The sequence below is a fragment of the Acromyrmex echinatior genome, chromosome 12 (genome assembly GCF_024713525.1).
Source record: "Acromyrmex echinatior isolate Ae372 chromosome 12, ASM2471352v2, whole genome shotgun sequence".
Taxonomy (NCBI): Eukaryota; Metazoa; Arthropoda; class Insecta; order Hymenoptera; family Formicidae; genus Acromyrmex; species Acromyrmex echinatior.
In genome coordinates, this window is record NC_141863.1 from 2,859,107 (window position 1) to 2,883,419 (window position 24,313).

The window sequence follows — 24,313 nt, forward strand, 5'->3', positions numbered from 1 at the left end:
AACTTAAAGATTCGTTAGAAATATCTCATAGCCGTAAATAGTGTATCATTTTGTTAGAAACAGAAAAATCTGCATAACGTATCTGAAACCGATACTCATAGCTCGACGTAACTAAATCGCACAGAAATATATTATACATATAATATTAATTAAGAAACGCAACAATAAAACATAATTGTTTTAAAAGTATTCCATATATTTATTCAGATCGATGTAATAAATTTATTTTACTAGTTATTAATTATTCTACAATAATTAAATCAGCATTTTGGGAGTTGTGTTATCGTTTATATTCTGGTGTGTAGCAATATTTTCAGTCCCTACGTATATATTTAATTATAATATATCATAACATTATCAGGAAGTAATTCATCTATATAAATCACAGGTTCCTATTGTATTATAAATCAATTGATTAAAGACATGATGACTGATAGTGGACAACTTTCATCAGATGTTTCTTACAGGTCTGAAGAAGAAAATAGACCTACCAGAATTCCTGGTTTATTTTCTCAACGACAGAAACGATGAAAACTGAGCATACTGAGATACCTAACACACAAGAAGAGCTATAAAAAGTATTACATGAGAAAGTTGTTGAATTACATGTCAAGATGCATCAACTGATTAAAGATAAGGTTGATGGTAAACAACCCTCATCAAATGTTATGGATCTGAAGAAGAAGATAAGCTTATGTCTACTAGAGTTTCTGATCCATCTATTCAACGACAGAAATCATTAAAAACAACCAAGTGTACTAAGATACCTGACATACAAAAAAAAAGCTACAAAAATTAATATCTAAGAAAATTATTGAATTACATGATAAGATGGATCAACTACTGATTAAAATGAATAAGCTTATATCTAAGCCTAGAGTCTCTGGTCTATTCAACGATAGAAACCATTGAAAATAAATCAATATACTAATAATAAGATATTTGACACAGAGTTGCTAGAATTAATATATGAAAAAGTTAATAAATTATTTTTCTTGATGGATAATATGAACAAACAAGCAAGAATTGCAGACCAAAAATTAAAACCAAATTAGATAATATCATGGTATAATCTTTTCCTAAATTTTCTGCAAGAGTTACTAATTAAGTTAATATAGAAAGACGACTGCTCTAAAAATGTTCTTTTTAATAAAGCAATATCTAAATATATTTAAAAATGTTTTACTAATAAACAAGTATAATATGTAAATATATTCGAAAATTATTTACTAATAAAGAAAATTTCAAAAATCATAAGAATAAATTAAATTAATATAAAATGTGAGAAAAGTATATATATCGAGGTCATACTGTATAGATATATTACTGTTTAGAAACATATGTAATCGTTAAATTAATCTCAAGAATTTGTGTATTTATTTTCTTTAAAATTTGAATTTTATCTGAGAGAGCACATACAAAATTTTATATCTACTAACATTTGTTTTACAATTCAACTAAAATCCAAAAATCCGATTATCTCAAGCTCTTTATCTTTTCGAATATAATCATAGTTTATTGTACAAAGTGTTTATAAATTTCATTTATTCTATCTAAGAATGTATTCGTATATAAAATGAAAATATATGATTGAAATGATACAGATTGAATCTCAGAAATATAACTGCCTTACCGTTTTAGACGGATTTATTATTCATCTCTGTATCAATGCAAGGATCAATAATACAATATATTATTCTCTTAGTCGGAATAGTAATCGATGACAAAGAGCCTCCCAAGTATATCGTTATTATCACGAGAATGTTGTCATCGGATTAAAACTCAACCATTCGCGACGCTACTCATTTATTCCACCGAGATTGCGAGAATTCAAAAAGATTTAACGTCGCATTACATTTAATTCTCTAACACGTACAGCTCACGCGATATAAATTATACCTTAAAGTCGACTTTAACGTTAAGACGACTTTACATTTTTCGCAGATCCGGCTCTAAATCTGCCGAACGAAGCGCGTAACTCGCAAAATTAATGCGATACGGGGGAATTATTAAAACGAGTCTCTGCCTCGCGCGAAAGCATGAGATAGTGGTGATATTCTCCGAATCGGTGTCTCCTTCTCTCTTATTGAAAGCAAGGGGATTGAGATCCGTTAAGACTCAATTTTCATGCAAGAGTATTAATCTTGGGCTGACCTCTAATCGGCTTTTGTTATACAAACTTGCGTACTTTGCGGTATACGTGACGCAAAGTCAGCCAGGACCCGAGGTAGTAATGTTTGCTCGATCTTACCTGTTTCAGAGATTGCAATGGTCCAGCACTGTGGCACATCGCGAGCTTTGTTACTTGAAGGGCCGCAGCGACGACGAGTGCCAGAACTATGTGCGAGTGTTCGGCAGGCAAGGCCCTGATCGCTTTCTCGTTTGCGGTACAAACGCCTACAAACCGCTCTGCAGACAATTCACCATCAAGGTAAGCTCATAAGTTTCAAAACACACAGGTTGACTCTTAATTGTCGAAACTTTAATGAATAAATTGAGAGAGGTGTCAAGACGAAAATATAATTCTCTCTATGCTTTGTATATATTGTAATGATTTCTTATGCAAGTTTTGATTTTAAAGAAAATAATTTTTAAATTGGGTAATGGTTAATAGTATAGCCGTTTTGAATAACTTTTGATTACATAAATTTTGTACATCATTAATCAGAATCAAGTGCATTGCAGTAGATGATTTATCAAAGTACGAGTAAAAAAGATTCTATTGGAAAAATAGAAAGTTATTGAAGTTGTTAAAGGTATAAAGTTAAATAAACTTTTTCTAAAGTATGAAGATTATATTTTTTTTTAATAAAATATTGTGTTTTTGTTCACATTTTTATGGATAGTGAAAAGAAATGAATGAATAGATTGTATAGTACAATGTATTTAGAAAGCATGTAAATATAAATGAGATATTTCAATTAAAATATAAGAGATATGTCAATTTTCGAACTTGTCATTTGAAAATGTCGCTTTAAGAAAAGATTTATACTATTTCACGCGCACACATACACACACATACGCACATTCATAATCTTTTTTTATTATACTATTAATAATAAAAAATAATCGAATAATTTTTGTATCACATAGAATATTTACTTTTTATCGATAGCGAAACGCTTCGAACATTTTCTATTGTTTGTCACAAATTAAAGAATAAAATAATCTATATGGTACAATACGATATAAAAAATTTATTTTATGCTCTAGATTTAAAATGAAATATTGACATGCAATTAATGACCCTTGTATACTTTTCGACGTCGACACTCTTTCGCCTGTCAAGTGAATCGAGAAAAATATGAAGCGTATAACGTATCGTATAAAATCAAGCGATATTGCGAACGAATCTGTTAATGTGTAGAAGAACGAACGATTGACTTCGACAGGTAATTTTCTCAGAGAGATTCGAAAACGTATCCAGGAATTTAACCGCGCAATTGGTAAACCACATTTAACCCTTCGTGTTTGTAGAATATATACGGGAATGAGACGCCCCAGGGTTACCGCAATGGCATCGTTATATCCGTAACGGTATTGCTAACATTTCCTGAAAGTTTCATGCAATTCCGGCGCATGGCTTTCAAATTACATAACGCTTTCGTTGTGCATACGTGCCAGACTAGGAACCTTTATATCGAGTTGCAAAATATCGTAACGTGGCAATAACTAATAGTTACGTTTCATGATACTTTATTTTGTCGATCAGTTAAATTTGGTAGACATTGTGTACAGTTAAGTAATAAGGATTACTTCGCAAAGTTATGATATAATACAAAAGAAGAAAAGAAGAACAGAATAGCTACTGTGTGTAAGTGAACAAAAATATATTTCAAAAATTAATAATTCTTTCATAAAAAGATAACATATCAGCTTCTAGTTTCTTAAATAAATATATTTTTTTAAATATGACAGACAAGTGAGATGTAAAATTTGAGGCAAAAAAGGAAAGCGCATATATATGTACATACATTACACTTTGCACAGTTGAAGTGTATACATTTAAATAAAAGGAATTTATACATTGAAAGGACAGAAATAATACAGTAGAAAAATTATCAAAAGTATAAAAGAGAAAATGCGGAAACTCTATTCTTTAATAATTTTTTCCCTTGTTCTCAAGTACCTCAATTATTCGCTCTGGCAGTAATTTATAAAGTCTCTCTAGAATTTCTTTTTATTCTAATGTTACCCATTTTATCTCGCGCGTCTTTGATTCATTAATGGCTTGAAATTGCTTTTCACCAAAATACAATTTGTGTTAATATTCCGTAACAATCTGCAATAATATTCAAATCTGGAAAATGCGCTAACTATTCTAAAATAAAAAATGTTTTTTTTTTTCAAAGATGTTTTACAATTTTTCTGTGCATTAACATTTTTTCTTTTAGACAACAAAATTTGTCCTAAACAATATCTCTCTCTCTCTCTCTCTCTCGTAATTTATTTTTAGAATATTGAAATTAATAATAGTAATTATTTTTTGTCTTAGATAAATTTGAAGTTATACATAGACTTTTCATTATACTTTATTCCGATAATCATTTTCGCCCATTTAGTATCATATCCGTAATTGTCATTAATTACGTAATGATGTAATGTAAGTGCGTAGTAGTAATAATAATTATTAGAATCATTTAGATAGTTTGTATCATGTTTCCACTTGTTTTTTCTTGGATTTATTTCTCTATGTAAACATGAATGATCGGCTTGATATCGTACTATCAGTGTTCTTTCCTTAACTATTTTTTTATTGAAGATACTCAAACTTCTGAAGAACGCGTCAGACATTTCTAATATTGGTTGAAACAACAACTTGTTGAACAATTTTCATCGCACAAAATACGCGAGTAAAAGCGTTAAAAGCGATTTATAAAATTATTTCTTTCTCTCTGAAAGTATTGTAAGAATGTTTTTTAAATCACAATTTTGATTGTGAAGTTTGATTTGTTTCGTTCGGATTCATTCAACTTGGAAGGCAAAGATTTCCCGTGGCAGTTAGTGGTCGTAGTTAATTCATGGCGTATAAACGAGAAATCGAAAAAAGGAAATAATTAGCGAGTTTGGCGGGTGAGTGCTTTTCGCTGGATATAATTAAAATTACCGATCGAATAAGTTTTTGATGCGGCGCTCTTGAAAGCGGTGCTTATATATGTAGAGCGAACGCAGCAAGACGTCGCGTCGCGGCGCCCTGCGTCTTAATAATGGCACGTCGTGGAAACGCATCGTCATGGTGGAACGACGACCAAGGTGGGCGGTGGATATTGCAAAAGGAAGAAAAAAAAAAAGAAAAAGTGGCACGAGGGCGTGATTTATCTGCTCGTATATCTTTTTCCTCCTTTTCTCCTTTCCCTTTCTCTCCTGCTCTCTTTCTCTTCCTTTCTTCCGATCTCAAACAGATGACGGGATTGCTGCAGGTGCAGAGAAACTCGGTAACTGGCATCAAGACGACGAGGATATATCTTTGTTCGGATGCATTCATTTATGGTTGAATTTTTGCTTTATGCGAGCGAATTATGACGTAAAATAAATGAAAAGCAGACAAATTATATGGCATCTATCTATTATAAACGAATATATAAAAGTATTTCAATTGTCAAGTACTAATTATTAAAACTTCGAAGACTCAAAATATATACATACTCTATACATGCTGAGATAAAGCACTGCTGTTTCACTGCTGTTACAAGACCGTAAATACAAAAAGATATAAATATTCTAATATGAAAATATTCATGAATAAACGTTGTATTCATACATATAAAAATGTGTAAAGATCGTTATTAATATTGAGTTTTAAAAAATGAAATCGCTATGTATAACGTACAAATATGATTAAAACATAAAAAATAATTATAAAATGCTGCTTTGTTTGAATATCACTATTTCTTCTTTGATGATCTATTTATATACACTTTTGATAATTGTGGTTATTTAAATCAAAATAATGTGCGAATTTCTTACAAGGAAACAGATAATTAGGATTAGATGTTTACATCCATGTTAAATGTGAGTAACGGATACGAAGATTAGTATCGAAAGCGAGTCTATCGTGTACATGGCAGTGACATACGTAGTATGAGATTCGAATGTTACCGAGATCTTCCGGGGTAATCAACCAGTGGAACTTCTAAAGTTCTCAGGAAGACGTATCGACGAGTCTTCGTGGAAGTAACTAGCGTCTCCTTAGGATATCACGATACCTTATCATTCTACTTCCTGAGCGAAAGGGAATTTATTTTCCAACATAATACCCCTCGATTCGTGATGGAAAACTGATGCGCCGTCTTCTCACTTCTCTCACGCGAGGTCTAATTCCCGTCCACGAAAGCCAGCAATTTTTACTTCCGTATTATGCGCCATTAAAAACTCATCCGCTGCAACCATGTGCACGATGGCGAATAAATCATACGCAAAGTAGGTCTGCTTTTCGCCGGAAGTTTTCAGTAAACACGCAAGATTTACGTCACGAGAACTTTTGAGAGAGGAGAAAAAAAAAAGAAGAAACCGAAAATTTCGCCAAAAATAAATTTCAACGCACGATTTGATTGAACGTGACGATGCAAGATCGCGCTGTTTACAATTGCAACGATCAATACGATGCAAGATACGTGGAAAAAATAGCGTGATACTCGCAACAAAACTCGCTTTGCAGATGGAGGATTTTACTGTTCTACTTTTTCGTCGCTATTGCTATTCTCTACGCGACATATACAGATGCGTTTTTCACTTGGCCATTTTTTTACAATTTATTGAAGATTCACATCTAGTAAAAATAATTTTTGAAATATAAACTACCATAGGCTTTTATATTTATTGATCAATAATTGCTATTTATTCGCATAGAATAAAATACGCGTTATTTTAGAGTAAAAAATATTTCACAAAAACTTCAAATATGCAATTTTATCACTCGTAGTTTATTAAACGTGCAACAGATTACAGATGGAAGATTTGAGATTATGATATGCGATTACGAAGATTGGTGTTCAAATACTGAGATTCAATCTACTTCATTTTTACCGATTAAGTTACAGTATGTTTAAAGTTGATAAATTTTTATCAACTTTAAGTTTTTATTTTAGTTATCTTGACGTATATAAATCATCCAATAGAGCATTACGATAATATAAACAAGAACATTTTGACATTTAGGAATAATGAAAAAATTATTTGAATTGCTCAGTAAGTTACATAAAATATCAAAATTATTTTAATCTTTTAAATACAGTATGATCATTCATATTTTGATAGAGACAAATTAGTAAAAACAAATTTATAATTTTAGTAGCGTGATAATTTTATGCAACTGATATTAATTTTGAAATCTATTTTCCTCATAAATAAAATTTTCTAAAGATATTTTACATCTTTGACGCATATTTTTATATTCTTCTTTTTTCAACGAGTAACAGACTGTTTTGTACGAACGTATTATTTGTGAAAATACGTGGTTATTGATTTCTAACAAATGGTAATATAATGCTAAATAAATAATAACGAAAAATTTGTTACGCTGTCGAAATTATTTTTTACTCTTTTGACATTTTTCTAATTATTCATTAGTACAATTAATCGAGAACTCTTTGTGTAACATTAAATAGAGAATACAAGAGACAATCTGTTACGTTAAAAATTTATTAATAAATAGCTGTAAAAAATTTCTTTTGTAAATATTCGGAAGATTTAAACCGTGTATTTACAGGCATTGCGGAGATAATAAATAATTATTTATTTGTATAAAAAATATTCCATTATTAAGTTGTATAAAACAACTTAATAATGGAATATTTGAAACAGAGTGTGTGTTTTAAAGTTACACGCAAACAGAATTATACTAAAATATACGATATGATTTGGAAATATCATGACGTCTTTAACATTCTTGTAATACTTCTGGAAGATATTTAATACTATGAGGAGTAAAAATTATGAACTACTAATTAAGCCAAGAACAAAGCGCGCTCTGATTCTTTACAAACTCTACATAAGAATAACATTATTTTACGACCGTAACATTATTTTTTTGCGGTACTAACCAAGAATTGATTTTTTTATGGTAACCATTATCTCACTACTCGCTCTAATCAACACAGTCGAGTTAATATTGTAACAACAATGGAAAAATAATTTTTTCTTAGTGTTTACAATTTACGATGTTAATCTGTATTTAATTATATCAATTAAAATTAATAAATATCAATTAAAATTATATAAATTAAATCTCAGAAATGAAAAACGTTTTATAAATGTCGATGAAACAATTTATTGCAATGTATAAGTGAGAATAACAGTAAAACTTGGAGAAATAATGGATTAATTGCAAATATATTTTTCATTCGGCGAGATAACAAAATGAAACAATACGAAGTGAATTGTAAATAAATTGATTGTATAGGTAAATGTCGACTCGATTAAATGAAACACATTTGGATTATAATTTTAATATTCAAATATCGATATATATCAAATAAATCATGTTACAATCGATGGAAAAAAGTGACGGGAGAAGAAGAATAATGTGTGAAAGATGACGAAAATAAAAATAAATAAATTTTTAAAGAAGATTTGAATGAAATAGCAAAAGTTTGTAGGGCAATCATAATAAATTGGCAATTACAGCGAGATAATCTATTGTTTGTATATCCCTAAGGAAAAGATTGTTGTGTTAATGAAAAATTTGCTGGTGCAACAAACTTCTCGCGCACAATATTGTAACGGTTTTCTTTTTAATCTTTATAAAGCAAGTTTGTGTACCTATCCGCAGTAACATGAATCTTTTATGCCACGAAGCATATCCAATCGACGCACTTTGTGGAGTCGATGGATAGCTCAATTTTTACTCACAACGGATATATACGTTCCACGATTTCGACCTGAATTCGAACAAAGCTAATATCTCACAGTAATCGAATAAATTTCCAATTCTAGCCGCCTCATTTCATGGCATTCTATTATGGAACGACAATGAGACTATACAGCAAAATCGTGACGTAATGAAAAATGAATTCAAAGTTCGTCGAGATTCCTCGATAAAATTCACCATAGCATTAATTTTAAGAACATTTAAAAAAGAAATTTGATGATATAAAAAATATATCTCCGTAATTCTTTTTCATTATGAAATCATAAGCAACTGAATAAGGAAAATTTTATTCAATAAAATATAACAGCAAGAATAAAGATAATGAAAAATATTCCACTATGTGAATGAATAAATATTATTATAAAACTTTTATAACATTTTGAACAATATTTCAATACAGTTTTACATAGTTTTTGTTATAATATTGGATATATAACGTGTTAGATAAGTTTTCTTCTAAATATATAAAGTGTATTATCTATTGATTGAATTTGTTAAAAAAAAATATGTAAAAGTAACTGATTGTCTCACGTAACGTCGTAAGCATCCAATTTGAACGTCATACGAAATTCTTTTTAAGCTTTCAATCTGTTCTAAAAATAACCGTACTGATGTCTCTTGACGAAATCTGAAGGTCTCGTGATAGAGTAGTGAGTAGAACGGATCTCAATTGTCGTTTTCCGCCTAATTCTCACGTCCAGTTGAGAAAATTTGACCCGTGACTTCTATTCGAGTCACGCGGTCTGATATGGCATCCGAATGTAAGAGTCGTCTCTTTTGGTCCATCTTCTTCCTTCCGCCTCGTTTTCAACCTTCATGGTCACACCTCCTCCTCTCGTCCTCCCGTACTAAAGCGCTCTCTCGGTACGCCTTTAATACTCTATTCCCAAAGCATCTATTTCCGTGGCAGTCCTTTAGAATTTCTTTCGTTTCCCGCGCTATGCTCTTGCTACCGCTTGTCTTTGTGTTCCACCGGAATTCATTCGTCCCACGCCATTCCGGACGAGACACGGCAGTTTAGTCTCTTTCCGTCTCTCTTTATCTTTCTTTTTTTGTATTTTTTACGTATACTTTTTTCATATTACTCTGTCTAAATTCTTTTCCCTTCGATACTCTTTGAAATATGCGCATGGCACGCAATGTAAAATTTCATCAATATACGAGGACAAAATAATTTATATAGTTGCTTGCAAAAATAAAGACACGGTACATGGTTCTGAATTTTTTAAAAAGATATGAAAGTTTAAAATAATATTTACTATTTAATATTGTTTGATTTTATATGTAAAAGGGAAGTTAATGTAAGTTTTTCTTTTAAAGGCAAATAAGGGTATTAAATTCCACGTTATTAATTTAAAAAGGTAAAAACTCTATTTTTCTTACATCGAGAGAAATAATTATTTTTATTATTTATGCTCAAAGTTTTTTCATATAAATGTATTTTTCTATTAATATCTTCTTTCTTTAAATTTGAATTTCAAATATATCTAAACTTAATAATGTTCAAACAGTGGAAAACACAGACTATTGTATTTAACTTGGTAGAATATTTTTATCTTCCTACACATTGGATATATTTTATACTGTGTGACGAATCGATATTTTTAGATAAACGCTTCGTTATTCCAGCTTAATTCTGTACTGCCGTTGACGTAAAATTTTTTTTGTATCGTATATAAATTGTGTGCAAAGAAATTGAATGATTATACAAGTTGATTCCCAAATAGGAAACACTAAGATACACTTATTTGATAGTTCTCATTCTCTCTTAAGTTTTGAACCGAAAGTCTATTCGATTTATTAGTGGATAGTAATAATTTTTTATTATTAATTATGAATTAATAATTAAAGACAAAGTTCCTGAAGCAAATAATTTTATCTTTATTTGATTTTATATGATCTTTACATACACTATTAATTTTGAAATTGAATAGAATCAATTATAATGTACTCAATTAGAAAGCTGCAATAAATAATGATCTTTCTTCAAAGTTTACTCCATAATTATATTCATCTCACAATTAGAATTAAAAAAGAAATCTATTTTATAATCTCTTTTTTTCGCCTTCTATGATAATTACAAATTATCTTGTAGCTAATTGTAATATTGTAGTCACAAATGACATTATTTAACTGTTTAATTAATATGTTTTATTTGCAGCTTTGTGTGTGTGTGTATAAAAACATACGAATTTATTACTAGTTTGTAATAAATAATTGAATGTACTCAATAATGAATTATTTAGTTGTTTACAAACGATTTTAATATTTAATCTTACTTTTTGTTCATTTCATGTTCTACATTAATTCTTTATCTTTTTAATCATTGCTCTCTACGTTTCTGCAAATTCACCGAAAGCTTCGTAGATTAATTCAAATTTGCATATATCTTTTTTATTTTTTATTTAATTTTACCTTGATTTACGAATAGTGATGATCTTTTTTTCGAATTTAGCAAATGAAAGTCATTGATAAAATACATATATTTCAAATGTTCTATAAAATGAGTGGAAAAAATGAAATTAAATTAGCAAATTTCGTATATTTTTTGTTTCTATTTATATTTAAATATTTTAAAAAATTACAAAATTTGATTATTGCCTCTTTTACAGAATGTTTCAGCTATTTTTTAATAATATTAGTTGTTAAATCTAATGATCTTTTTTTCTGTCTTCGTATATGACTTCGTACATGACCTATTTCACTTGAGCTGCTTTGATGCACTTGTGCAACGACAGTACCCTGTTCTGAAATTTAACATGCGCTTGCTAAATTATCCGCACGTTGATGCGCCACTTACATCCTACATTTCCTTACACCGTAGTCCTTTTTCATCTTCCGTATCTCCTCCTTTTCCCGCGCTCTCCACGGTGTCGTTGATGCAAGTACTCGGTGATGTACATTCGCGCGAAAAATCGGGCAAGTACTGCACTATCACATGTTATACCCGCTTCGTTCTCGCCGTTGCGCACGTACGCCACGATAAGCTGCTTCCTCATCATCAAGAACCGCGACATCGCATGTATTTTTATGCCGGCGATGCCCCGTAGATAAGCTCACCCAACGAAAGTGTCCAACGAGATATTTTCGCTCGATACTCGCGAATGGAATCGCTCCGCTGAACTTCATATTTGTTCTTATGTCGTAGCTGTGTTTTATGTACACGTATAAATACGTTATAGATACATTAAATTACTTGCAATACTAGGAAATTTAGCAAACTTACTGCAAACTATTACAGCAACAAAAATCTCAAAATAATAAATCTCTAAATAAATGCACGAAAAATTTCTGCTCAACTAGAACATCGTTTTTGTGACAAAGCTTTCGATACTTGCTATTGATTTTTTAATTGACAAAAATTTAATAAAATGCTCAAATATGCTTGAGAAAAATATTGAAGATATTAAAAAATTAAACAGAAATAGTTTTTTCTAAATGTTATTTCTAAATGTTTAATTTGTTTTATTTTATGAATTTTGACTAAGTTTTAAAAAGCTCAAAGCCAAGAAAATATCTAGTAGTTTTAAAAATTATGATAAGCGATGAATTTAATAAAAATATTTCTTATATATTAATTTTTAATTTATTAAGAAATCATTAAAGTATGATATAAAAATACTTTTTTTGCATTATTGAATACATAATTCTTGCAGTATAATATTTTTCTTTTAATCAATAAATTTACGACAAGACCTATCATGTTTCAGAGGAAATCAAACGCAACAGATAAAAAAAAGATCTTGCGCGGGAATCGACATTGGAACAAATACGCGTAGTTTATACGTATCTGTCAAAAGCTTGAAATGCAGGTGGAAATATACGTTGGAAACAAAGTAACTTTTTTTGTGAAGTGTATTCATGTTGAAAACTCACGTTATCACGTATCCAATTTCACGTCCCACAAATTTAAATTTCAACCAACCACTTTTGCTTTTTTTTTGTATTTTCTAAAGTTTTCTGGTTCTTCTTTCTACAAATAGTAACTTTTCAAAAAATACAACACTACTAATTGTAAAGCTTTCCTTAAGCGAAATTAATATACTTTTTTTCAAGTGCGGTATACTTCGAAAGTGATGATCTCGCGAGACATTAAAATGGAACAAATAGCATGCTTTACGAAGTAAATACATTAGTTTAATATATAACTTAATGTTTTAAGGATTGTTACAATGTATAAAGAGAGAGAGAGAGAGAGAGAGAGAGAGAGAGAGAGAGAGAGAGAATGTATGGTCCATTTTAACGCTACAATATCTTGATGAAATTAGATAGATTATAAATTAAAAATATACCGTTTTACCCGAGCTGTATTCTCTAACGATCCTGGATACTGTAAGACTTAATAGACAGTTTGTGCAGAGAATATTGATTGGAATCAAATTGTACGAGGACCGCGTTCAACCTGAATTTCTAAGCGAATAAGCACAGAGTATCGCAGATTCATGCTGACTTGGCATTTATCGGATTCCTTCCGACCGAATTTGCTTAATAATTTTATACTAACCGTAAATATTCCTTAGAATTTTCCGTAAACAATTCATGCGTAAATGCATATTACATCATGAAAACGCGTGCAATGTGAAAATTAATGTAATCCAATAATGGACGTTGCCGAAAAAATAAATATCGTATCATGAGATTTTGATGCCATACAATTTCGATTGATACCCATAATAATAAATCTTATCGAATAACCATTTGGACTTAATGGTTTTCCATTTTTCTGAACTGAAATTCGATGCTCGAGCATTTCCGTTGCGAAGCTTTCAAACTATTCGCTGTTGTAGTCGTGGTGAATTTTGGCCGATATTTCATTTGATATAATAATTTTTCCAATACTTAAAAGAACTGAAATGCCTACATTTAAACATACTTCTTAAATAGTACGTTTTGGAACTGAAGTTTTTTTCTAATTTTATCGTCAAAAGCTATGTAACTGTAATATAAGGAAATTTAATTTAAAGCGTTTCTTTATTTTATTAGATATTTTGAAAAAAATATCGAAAATTGTTTTCGAGAAATACAAATAAGTTCTCTGTAAAAAGATTAACATTTGCAATGAAATTCAAGTTAATCAAGAGATCTCTTGCGAACTACAATATTATTTTTTTAAAGAATGTTTATTTAAATATGAAAATTATTAAATTTTAATAAGAAAATCATAATTTTCAATTTTGAACGTATTAAATATTTTTACATAAAGTATATCTGAAAACAATGGCAAATTAATAACACAATTTTGACAATGAGATAGTAACAAAAATAAGTTATTTAAATAAAATAATATTCCCAATTATAAATGCTATATTGATCATAAAATGATACTAAAAATGGAATATTTCAACAATAGATAAAATTGACGCGAAAATGAATTGAAATGAATTTTCAATTAAGAACGTCTAAAGGAATTGTATTGATCTCGAAGTATTCATGACGAACATATAGAACCGATATGAAACGATCCAAATATATGTCGGTCGTTATTTCACGCTTTCAATATTATTTCTGGAGTGACGACGTGCTCTTTTATTTAAACTTTGTCCTATTACGTATATGAATGCATTTAATGCAAATTTGAAGTTTCTCATGTTCTTGCCATATTTTCTAACATAATTTTACACAATTTTTGATATTCGGCCAAGGAAACATTCACGCCTACACTTCCCATATAAACATACATGTGATACTTTAGTGCATCGATCCAAACATTTCAAAAGTTTTACTTCAAGTGCGAAAATATAACTACCTTCCATGAGCTAGTTAGAGAGCTGTACTTTTCGATCTTTTCATTTTTCTTCTCTTAGTATTTTTTTGTGATATAAGTAATGTGTAATAGTAGAAAATGTAATGATTGAAATGTTTCTAGAATTATTTCAGATAGATATAATTTAAAATAATATTAAATAATCTTTAAAAAGGAATTTCTTGTACTATGTGTCAAACGCACCGCTTATTTTGAATGTCCGAATTAGTTTCGAAACTGAAAATAATCTTTAATTGAGTATTTTTACAATCATATGCAATGTTTATAATCATATATGATGCGAAGATTTTTGCACATTTGGCAATGAAGATTCCTCTTTTTTTAATAAAAAAAAATGATAGATTTTCAAAAAAATTGTATATGAGATATATAGTTATACATATAGTCTATAGTATAAAAATATTTAGGAAATTCCATAAATTTTGAAATTGAAGATGAAAATTTAAATCCCATATTCATTCCAACTTTCATGTAATACTGAAGTGTTTGCCCTGCTTGAAATATATATGAATGATATATCATAAAGTGTACCTATATGTTATTTCCAAGTTTATTTTTAAACTGTTTAAAAAAAATATATTTTTAAAAAATGGAAATTGTATGTGGTAAAACTTTCCGTTGTTTTACATAGTTTTACACATAACATATACGCTTACATATTATACAGATAAATGGAAAATGGATGTTTTCCAATCGAAAATTCTCTATTAATATAATTGCAATTTGTGTTTGTGAGATAGGAATCTCGAGGGAACCATTGAAATAAATAATTTAAGTATATCTTTCCCTTTTTGCTTGTATTAGACAATATAATATAGTAGATTGCTAATGTTCTACCGTCTTATTATTCATGGTTTTAACGTCTCCGCTCATTTTGCTCGTGAAACATCGTGAGAGCACAAAACCATATTTCCTCTTCTATTTAATTAAATTTGAGTTAATCGCATTCTCTTTTCCGAACATACAAGTTGGGGAAGGTACATACATATAATACCTGTTTCCTACGGTATTCAGTTCGTCTATTTTACTATCTCGTGGAATCGAGCTAACAAATCTCGTCTCGTATTTTCGTCACAGTTTATTCAGACGTAGTAACATCACTTCCCATATGTCAGTTGTTGTCGGTATATATGTTCCAAACATTTTGATTTTGATATTTCTCGATGTTCCGCATGTTCGATAAAAAAAAAAGGTATTTACGATTCCAGTAGTCGTACTAAATTTTGCTAGCGAATATTTGTCTTGTTGATTTTTTTTTTAATTTTTAGTAAATTTAAACGTTTCCTTTTTGTATTATTTTAAAATATTGAGTAACAATTTCGAAATAGAGTTTATATTTTCTCATAGATTACTTAATCTGGAGTTTCTTATACATTTATTATTAATAATTTATTATTAATAAAATTTAAAATGGCCAACAAATTGTCGAAGTATTTGTTACTTATAACGAATCTTGATTTATTACAATATATTGTAATCTTTTTTTAACTATTCTTCATCTGAAGATATATTTATGAGCACATATAAGTTAAACTCTATATTTCTTTACGATTTGTCAGCGTAAGATTGTCTGTATTCTATCACAGCGTACGTTTATGTTCCGCCGTTGTATATCTGTAACCGACTTGTCGCATGTCAATTTCAAGGCTCCATATACAGCAGCCATAATCAATCATGCTTGTATCGAACTATTCGTATACATTATATATACGAAAAATAATAATAATGAACATTTCCTATCTTTTTCAAATAATATAATATTTTCTTATAAATATATTGTCAAATATATTGACAGCGGAAAAGTCTCATCTTAATCATGTGACATAACGTCAATTATTCTGCGTATAAGCGAGCATAATTAATTGGAGATGGCAAATGACAGGTGATTCAAGCTACGATCGTTCACCAGTAATCGTAAACAGACACATACTCGAGATATAAATCGCAAATCATCCTAACTTCATCGATCTAAATGCTTTGTAAATATATCGTCGTTCGTTATGTGTGATTTATGATATTTGCAACAGTTATCATATCGTTTCTTGTTTCAATGAAAAAGATCAAACCTCAAATATATTTAAAAATGAGAAATATACTTTATGAAGCAAATCGTGCAGCAACGCCTATAGTGTTTATAGTTATTTTTTTATGAAAAGAAAGTTATATTGATAGTCTGTTTTTTCGTAACGATTTTATTTTATCGTTGATACGTATACAAGGCTATCTTGATGAATCTTTCGTATTTTATCCGACGAAACTTTAACTGCTACCTATATTCGATAACGATAAATCAATGTTCATTCGCGTAGTCGTTAAAAATATCGATCCCATTACCGTCGCAAGCAGCTTTAGCCAAGGCACATTCTCTTTTTCGTCTCTCGACTATTACCCTTTATCGTGCGATGAGATAATTCAAAGCGACTGCTGTAACTCGCTCCGGCGAAGTAATTAGTATAACGAGTAAAAGCCGGGAGTCCGCTGGTTCGTGCGACACGATCCGTGCTCTTTTAATAACTACTAATCCGCTAAAAAGTGAAACGAACGAAGAACAAACGAGTTATCTCGCGTAATCGGGACGAGACCCGTGTCGCTGATTTATTCAGTCTTTAATGTGAATCTTTAGACTTGTGACACGCAGCTTTCGTTCGCTAAAAGGGAATGAAACGCGAGCGCCTATAGCGTTACATTTATTTCGATTGCATTTAAATCCTTTGATCTGTACCAAAGCACTATGTTGATCATGAGCATGAATATTACAATATTCTTCAAAGAAAAAGCTAGTATTTGCATATGTTATCAAAATTAAAACGATAAAATCTTTTATATTGTAATTGTCACGATGTATAAAAATCAAAGAACACGTGTATATAAGCGATAAAAGTGGAAAAAATATACTTTGATCTAAGAATATTACGCATTAGAATTTGGAAATAATTTTATTTATAAAATGTAATTATCGTAAATAGAAATTGAATTAGCACATGAAAAATTTGATTGCTTTCATTGGCATCAAAATTAAGTATCGTATAAATTTTTTTTACGTCTCACAAAACAATTAAATTTTTAAAAGATTACAAACATGTAACTTGGGAAACTGTTACCTAGACATGATATATCAATAGTAGCACAATATTTTTGATTCTTTCCAAGAGGTCAAGTTTCCGTAATGTGTAGTCTGAAGGTCAAGATGCGTCTTAATGTCGTGAACATCGTGTATTGAATTTGTCCGTGACTCGTGTTTCGTCGCAAATCAGGTTATGTCATATTTATTGATAGTCAGCGAATATAATGAGCCATGCCGAATTCTTTCTATGACGCGTTATTACTCGATGACGAGGCGAGCAGCGTTCGTGGGAACTTCAATAGAAATCATAGTTGATAGCTTATATGAGGTGTCCCAGACCTATCGTATGCCATCTTTTATTTGTAGAATCTCTCTTCGATCAATTTGGAATTGATACTTCTTTAAAAAAAGAAAAAAACGTTGCAAAAAGAAATAACAGCTTTTAAATTGTAATTGATTGAAAATGAAGATTTTCTCAGAAACTGAACCGTATTCCAGATTTTTGTTAAATTGTAAATGATTTATAAATAAATAAATTTTTAATTTAAGAATTAGTTACAGGAATATATTATTTGAAAGTTAAAAAAATTTATAATGATGTTGATTTTTATCAGAAAAAATTAGTTTTAAATTGATCAAAAAATTAAAAATTAAAAAACATTTAATATGATTTTAGAATATTCTATGATTTATATTAAAAATTATATAATTTATTAAACTTTTATTGAGACAAAATTGAAGAAAGCAGAATTGATTTATGAAATTTTTACTAAGACAATTTGAAATTTATTTTATACTTCAGGGGATCTACAACTAAAAGATGGGATTGTTTAGGTATAATTCATGTCTATAAATTATGAGTAATGCATAATGCATGACAGATATCACGGAATATTGCGCCATCGATAATCGCTTAACATCATAGTATTGGACTAGACATGGTCCTTTTTTTATAATTTCGCTGTTTATTCGGCAGAGTCCGCCGACGTTTCTGTAAAAGCGACCAACAGCTTGACGTATGTCAGTTATTTGAATGAAGTACATGCCGCATGACGAGTGACAGTAAGCCGCTCTGATATATCCGTCCTTCCTCCCGTTTTTCGTTTTGTGAAAATGAGAACCACATATACGCGAGTAAGATACTCAATCGCTCACAGCATTCAACATTTTCATTCCGCATTCCACACCACTCGCTAACCAGTAGAATACATGTTGTGTACTGCTGCTGTATAATACTCTAATGTTGCAATGATAACGTCTTTTGAAAGTATAAAGTTGTGACCTATATATATCAAATATCTGACACTTAAAGAATCACCTTTTATTTATGGATTCTTTGATTAATTTGGGATTGATCTCTTTTAATAAAAACATCGAGATTATTACTTTATGCAAACTAATAATTTTTATTATCAAATATTTTCGTAACATCATCCTTAAATAAGAAGCCAATGTACATAGTTCATTTGAAATTAATGAAGGAAATAAGATGTTATTTGCATCTTTGAAGTTTACTTTTCAAAAAGCCTTCTCTTTTCAATCGTTTGCAATTTAAAAAAATTTTACTAACAATAACTAAAAATTGATACCATCTTAACCAAAGAATATGTAATGTACAGTCCTCCGTATATATATATATATATGACATAGATATTTTATATATTTATTCATTAATCTTTATAGTTAAGGAATATTAAATTTATATTTAGTATCTTTAATTAATATTTTAACGATGAAATTATTAGAAAAAGAAATTATAAGTAATTTAATAAAATACTAATTTTTACAAATATTGTAGTTTTTGTAAGTAGAAATTATATCTAAAAAAGAGAAAGAGAAAGAGAGATTTTATGAATGTAATAAATATTATCTCTCTAAATGAAGATAATAGAATTGTTCATGAAACTTATAAACTATAGTCATTGAAAACAGTACAGACATTTTACGAAATGTAAAAAGAAGTAATATTGTACGATAGAAAATATAAAATATTAGCTTTGTTAATAGATATATTATTATATTACGTGATTACCTTGCTTTATCAATGGGCTTATTCTGCTAAATTAAAAACTGAAAAGATTATTTTTAATTTTATTTCTCTTTATTGCAATAGTCTACTATTATTATTTTAGGATATTCATTTATCTTATAATATTTAATTTCGAAATAATTGGTTGTATCAATTTGAAAAAAATTTCATATGCTGATAAATCATAAGTATTTCTCGGCACGTTCTAAAAATCGGTACAAAAACATACTTTGGGCATGGATATCGATAATATTATTTATTGCTGTTTCTATCATTAGCTGTAGATTTAAAATTAGGAAAAAGAGAAATATGTATTAAATGCAGATGAATGTCCACGAATAATTCACATTAATATTACATACAAAACGCGCGTTGAAAATAACATGAATTAAGGATTTGTCACAGAAAACGAACAATGAAAGAGTCAAGGTAGTTCGTGTAACGTATATGACAGCAAACAACGTTACATGCATAGAATGCGGCAACAAAACACACCCCGTGTAGTGGCGGCTGAACAAATCATATTGCAACTTCGAAGTATGCGGATAAATGTTACAATTAAAAACTGCATCGCATATTTTTGCTTAAAAAGATGATCTCTCGATATGGAGGAAATAACTAGGTAATTGTTTTAATACGCAAGCTGACGTCTTATAACGTATTGACAGCTTATTTTGATGCTTTGTTCAATGATGGATATTGCATAAATGAGAGTTTAACGCATGATTCACATGTTCATACACATATAAATTTTAATATCTCAAAAGATATTTAGATTAGATGCAAACATGTTTTACAAATGAAACAAAAAATAAGATTTATGTAATCTCGTTAACACCTCCAAGTTAATAATAATAATGATATGACGCCCCAATTCGAGATTTAAATATTTATTTCTAATTATAATATACTGAATTTTTAATTCATAATATGTCTCTTTATATGTAGGGACATACATACGTGAAATATGGTATATTTATTTTTTATAAAAATAAATATATAAATGCAAATATTATTCTATGTATTGTTAACATTAATATTCGTGACTTTGTGTCATTTATTATTAATTCAATATTTTAATAATAATTTTACTTTCAGTGTAATATTTGAAATTTATTATTTGCTGTATGTATATTAATACAAGATCTCCTTTGATGATTATTTACCAATTTTATATTTTATATAATTTATATCATATTTATTTTTAAAAAATGTATTGCATATGTGTAAATATATTATTTATATATGTAGAATATAAAGTTTAAAAATAGTCGTAAACAGAGAACACATATACTTTGCATTTCATATAGCGTTTGTTTAGAATTTGAAAATATTTTGATAAGTTAATAATTTTATATTGTAGATTTCGTATTTTTAAAATATTTAATTGAACATTTTTTATATTAAGACATAAAAATAACTCTATATATATATATATATATACACATGGCATGTGTGTGTGTTTGAATTTAAAGGAAACGCATTAAGAATTAATTTGTGTTCGCAATCATTAATTTCTGTTAGATGACGATTACCTAAATTTAGAGCATAGTGCGAAATAATGTTACGAATTCGCGAAACAATCTGGTCTTTGGTATTATACAACTACCATCGAAATTGTTGCGAAAGGTGCAATCCGCCGGACAATTGCCTGAGTAATTTCGCATATTTACAGTCATGCGCACAAAAGGCATCCATTTGTGCAAATTACGCTTGTGCGCGTAAGTTGTGTACGTCCTACATACGTCTTGTACATGTTCCATATACGTTGCATACGTCGTTTATACTGAAGATATGTGCGTGTCTGTAAGCTCCATTGAACCGCACGAACGTCTCGTCAGGCGCACGTAGGCACTCCATGAAGCTTTTTCACCGGATATATGACTAGATTATACAAAGTTCCATGGATGAACAAAGGAGTGTATTCACGCAAACCGCCGTTTATTAATTTTCGGCATCGAGACACGTGAAGTAGTTGAATCAAAGTCACGGCAAGCTCATCTAAAATTATATTAGAGATGCACAAGAGTATTCGAAAATTTTCAGTTAGATTACGTGGTTTGAAAATCTCAGAAGATTTTAGTAAGTTATGTCAGATACTCTTTTTATATTTATAGATACAACTGCTTTGAAGTTAAATAATATTAAATTATATTAAATTTTCTTTAGGTAAATATAATCTTAGTAACTTTAAAAATTCAATTTTTAGTTTTGCAAGTTTGAAAACATTCAAATATTTTGAAATTAAAAACGATTGCATAATTTTGTTGCAAAATATGATGTCTCTAGTTGCGGTCAAATATTAAAAAAAAAATGTTATAAATAATTTTTACATTACCTGTCATGTTGATTCGATTAAAATTCATATGCAATAAAAATAAAGTTTAATATGCGGCAAACACAGATATATATATATATATATATATATATATATATATATATATTGCACAAAATTTAATATAAAATATAACTCAAATAAAATATATTTCTGACTAATAAAACTACAATATTTAATGAAGCCTTTTTGTAATTTAGTATTATACTTTATTACCATAGGAAATCTTAGTAATGAAATATAATAAATTATAAAAAGCTTTTATTAACTTTATTGTATTTTATTAGCTAGACATGAATTTCATCATGTGCGAGCGACATTTTTCATTGATTAAAGATACAATTGCACATATCCACGACGAAGTAATCACAATTTTTTTTCATTAACACATCACGAAATGATGGTCAGTGTACAACGTTATTTGCAACAACAACAGAAAACATTCTTTTAAATTCTACTAGTTACGTTCCCTGAAGGGACGTACATACGAAGTATTATTAATTAAAACTTTATTAGATTTTTCTCTACCACAAATTTCTGAGTGAGCTTCTATAATTTTGTGACATTATCTTGAGTAAGACAAGTTAAAATTTGCATTTAATGAATAATCCAGCAGGCGTCTTCCGACCAGTTCATTCGCCTGCGGACAGTTATTTTCGCCTCCCGCGGGTTCTACCTAGGAACATCTATCATTGTACGTATGGCACGCGGGTTCCCAGGAACATGTACCGCTTTACATTACGGCATTGTGCCTCGTGTATATGTACACGTGTAAGAAAGCGCCTTGTGAATGAATTAACGGTTAAATAAAGATTCGTTGAGGACAGTGGTGGTTAATTGGAATAATTAATCGGCTCATTGTGCCTCTTCCTTCTTTTGTCTTCCTTCCTTGCGAGAATAGGTTTCGTCGCATACACAGGAAGATCGGCCGCCAGTTCCCAATGGAATTTCGGCTGAATTCACCGTCTTGCCGAGGCTGCTTCCGCCTCGAAGGAGATCCCTTCGGTCTTGAGAAATATCTCGAGTCTGATTTGATCATGATGTCCGAAATATATCTAGTAATATGTTTAACATTTCTTATATTAAGAAAGGATTACATCAGAATTTACGTCAATATTGATTAGATTGCTTTTAAATTTTTAATGCTGATAGAATGGAAAATGATGGCGATGATAACAATAATGATCCTTTTTTTTTATTTTATATAATTATTCTCTTTTACGTATCGTCACGTCTCTGAATTATTCAGTTGTTTATTATTATATTATTCATTTTTATGCATATGTAATTTTTTCGCATATTTCAAAATTTATTTTATATTATTTTGTAATAATTGATCGTTGCGTGTCGTGTTGTCCTCAATTAGCTATTATAGCAGTCTAAAATCTTTCAATTTTATTTATGACAAATCTCATTTATTCAATAATTTATAGTTGTGCATAAAGGACATGAAATGATGTTATTAGTTCGTGCGTGTGCGCGCATTTCAATGCAACATAATCTCTGTTGTTGATCAAATCCGGTCGATTTTCTAAACATTGTGACAGATAGCTCGTCACTAATCGTGCTATGAGAATCTACGCGCATTGTTAATACAGTGTTTGAATATTTAAATTTAATTGGATTTACTAAATATTAATATTACTTTGAAAACAAAAAGGAAACCAATCGAGTGAATTATCAAGCGCATAAATCGAAATAAAATGTGTTATAAAGAAATTTTCACTTTAAAATATTATTTTCTAATTAAAAAAAGCTTGTAGAATCTATCTATTAATTTTTTAATTATTTTGTTTACGAGGTCTTTTTTCACAAACATTTTTTTTGTATGGTTTATTTCAACGGTATATTACGGTTCTCTTATTTAGTTTTACATTTAATTTACTCTAAATAGTGACTGTCGTTACGTGTTTCAAAAATAATGTTTTTTCTGTTTTGTACTATTTAAGCCCACAAGGGAATCCTACAGCGCCTCGGGGCTCCGCAGAGCATTGTTGCGAAACCGTCAGTCTAAAATATTAACTGCTCAACATTAAAAAGTTAAAACGCAGCAGAATATCAAATTTTTAAAACGCTTTCTGTTCACTAAATTCTATAAGTGACAGTTTAGATCTCAATATCTGATTCCGAAAGATTTAAAAAAAAAACAGAATTTAAATCTTTATAAATTTTGCGATATTTAGAAAGAAATTATGTTCTAAACAAATTTTAATTCTACAATTATCTTTTTGATTAAGATTATATTGTATTTT

At 29.4% G+C, this 24,313-nt stretch overlaps 1 protein-coding gene across 2 annotated transcripts in view; it reads left to right on the top strand.

The window, feature by feature from the left end:
- The window catches only part of LOC105153818 (semaphorin-1A), a 219,764-nt gene that overhangs the window by 157,692 nt on the left and 37,759 nt on the right, over positions 1-24,313 (top strand). For both annotated transcript variants that reach the window (XM_011068895.2, XM_011068896.2), the window contains exon 5: positions 2,261-2,431. In XM_011068895.2, the coding sequence (XP_011067197.1) occupies positions 2,261-2,431 (171 nt within the window). The remainder of the gene's footprint in view (positions 1-2,260; positions 2,432-24,313) is intronic.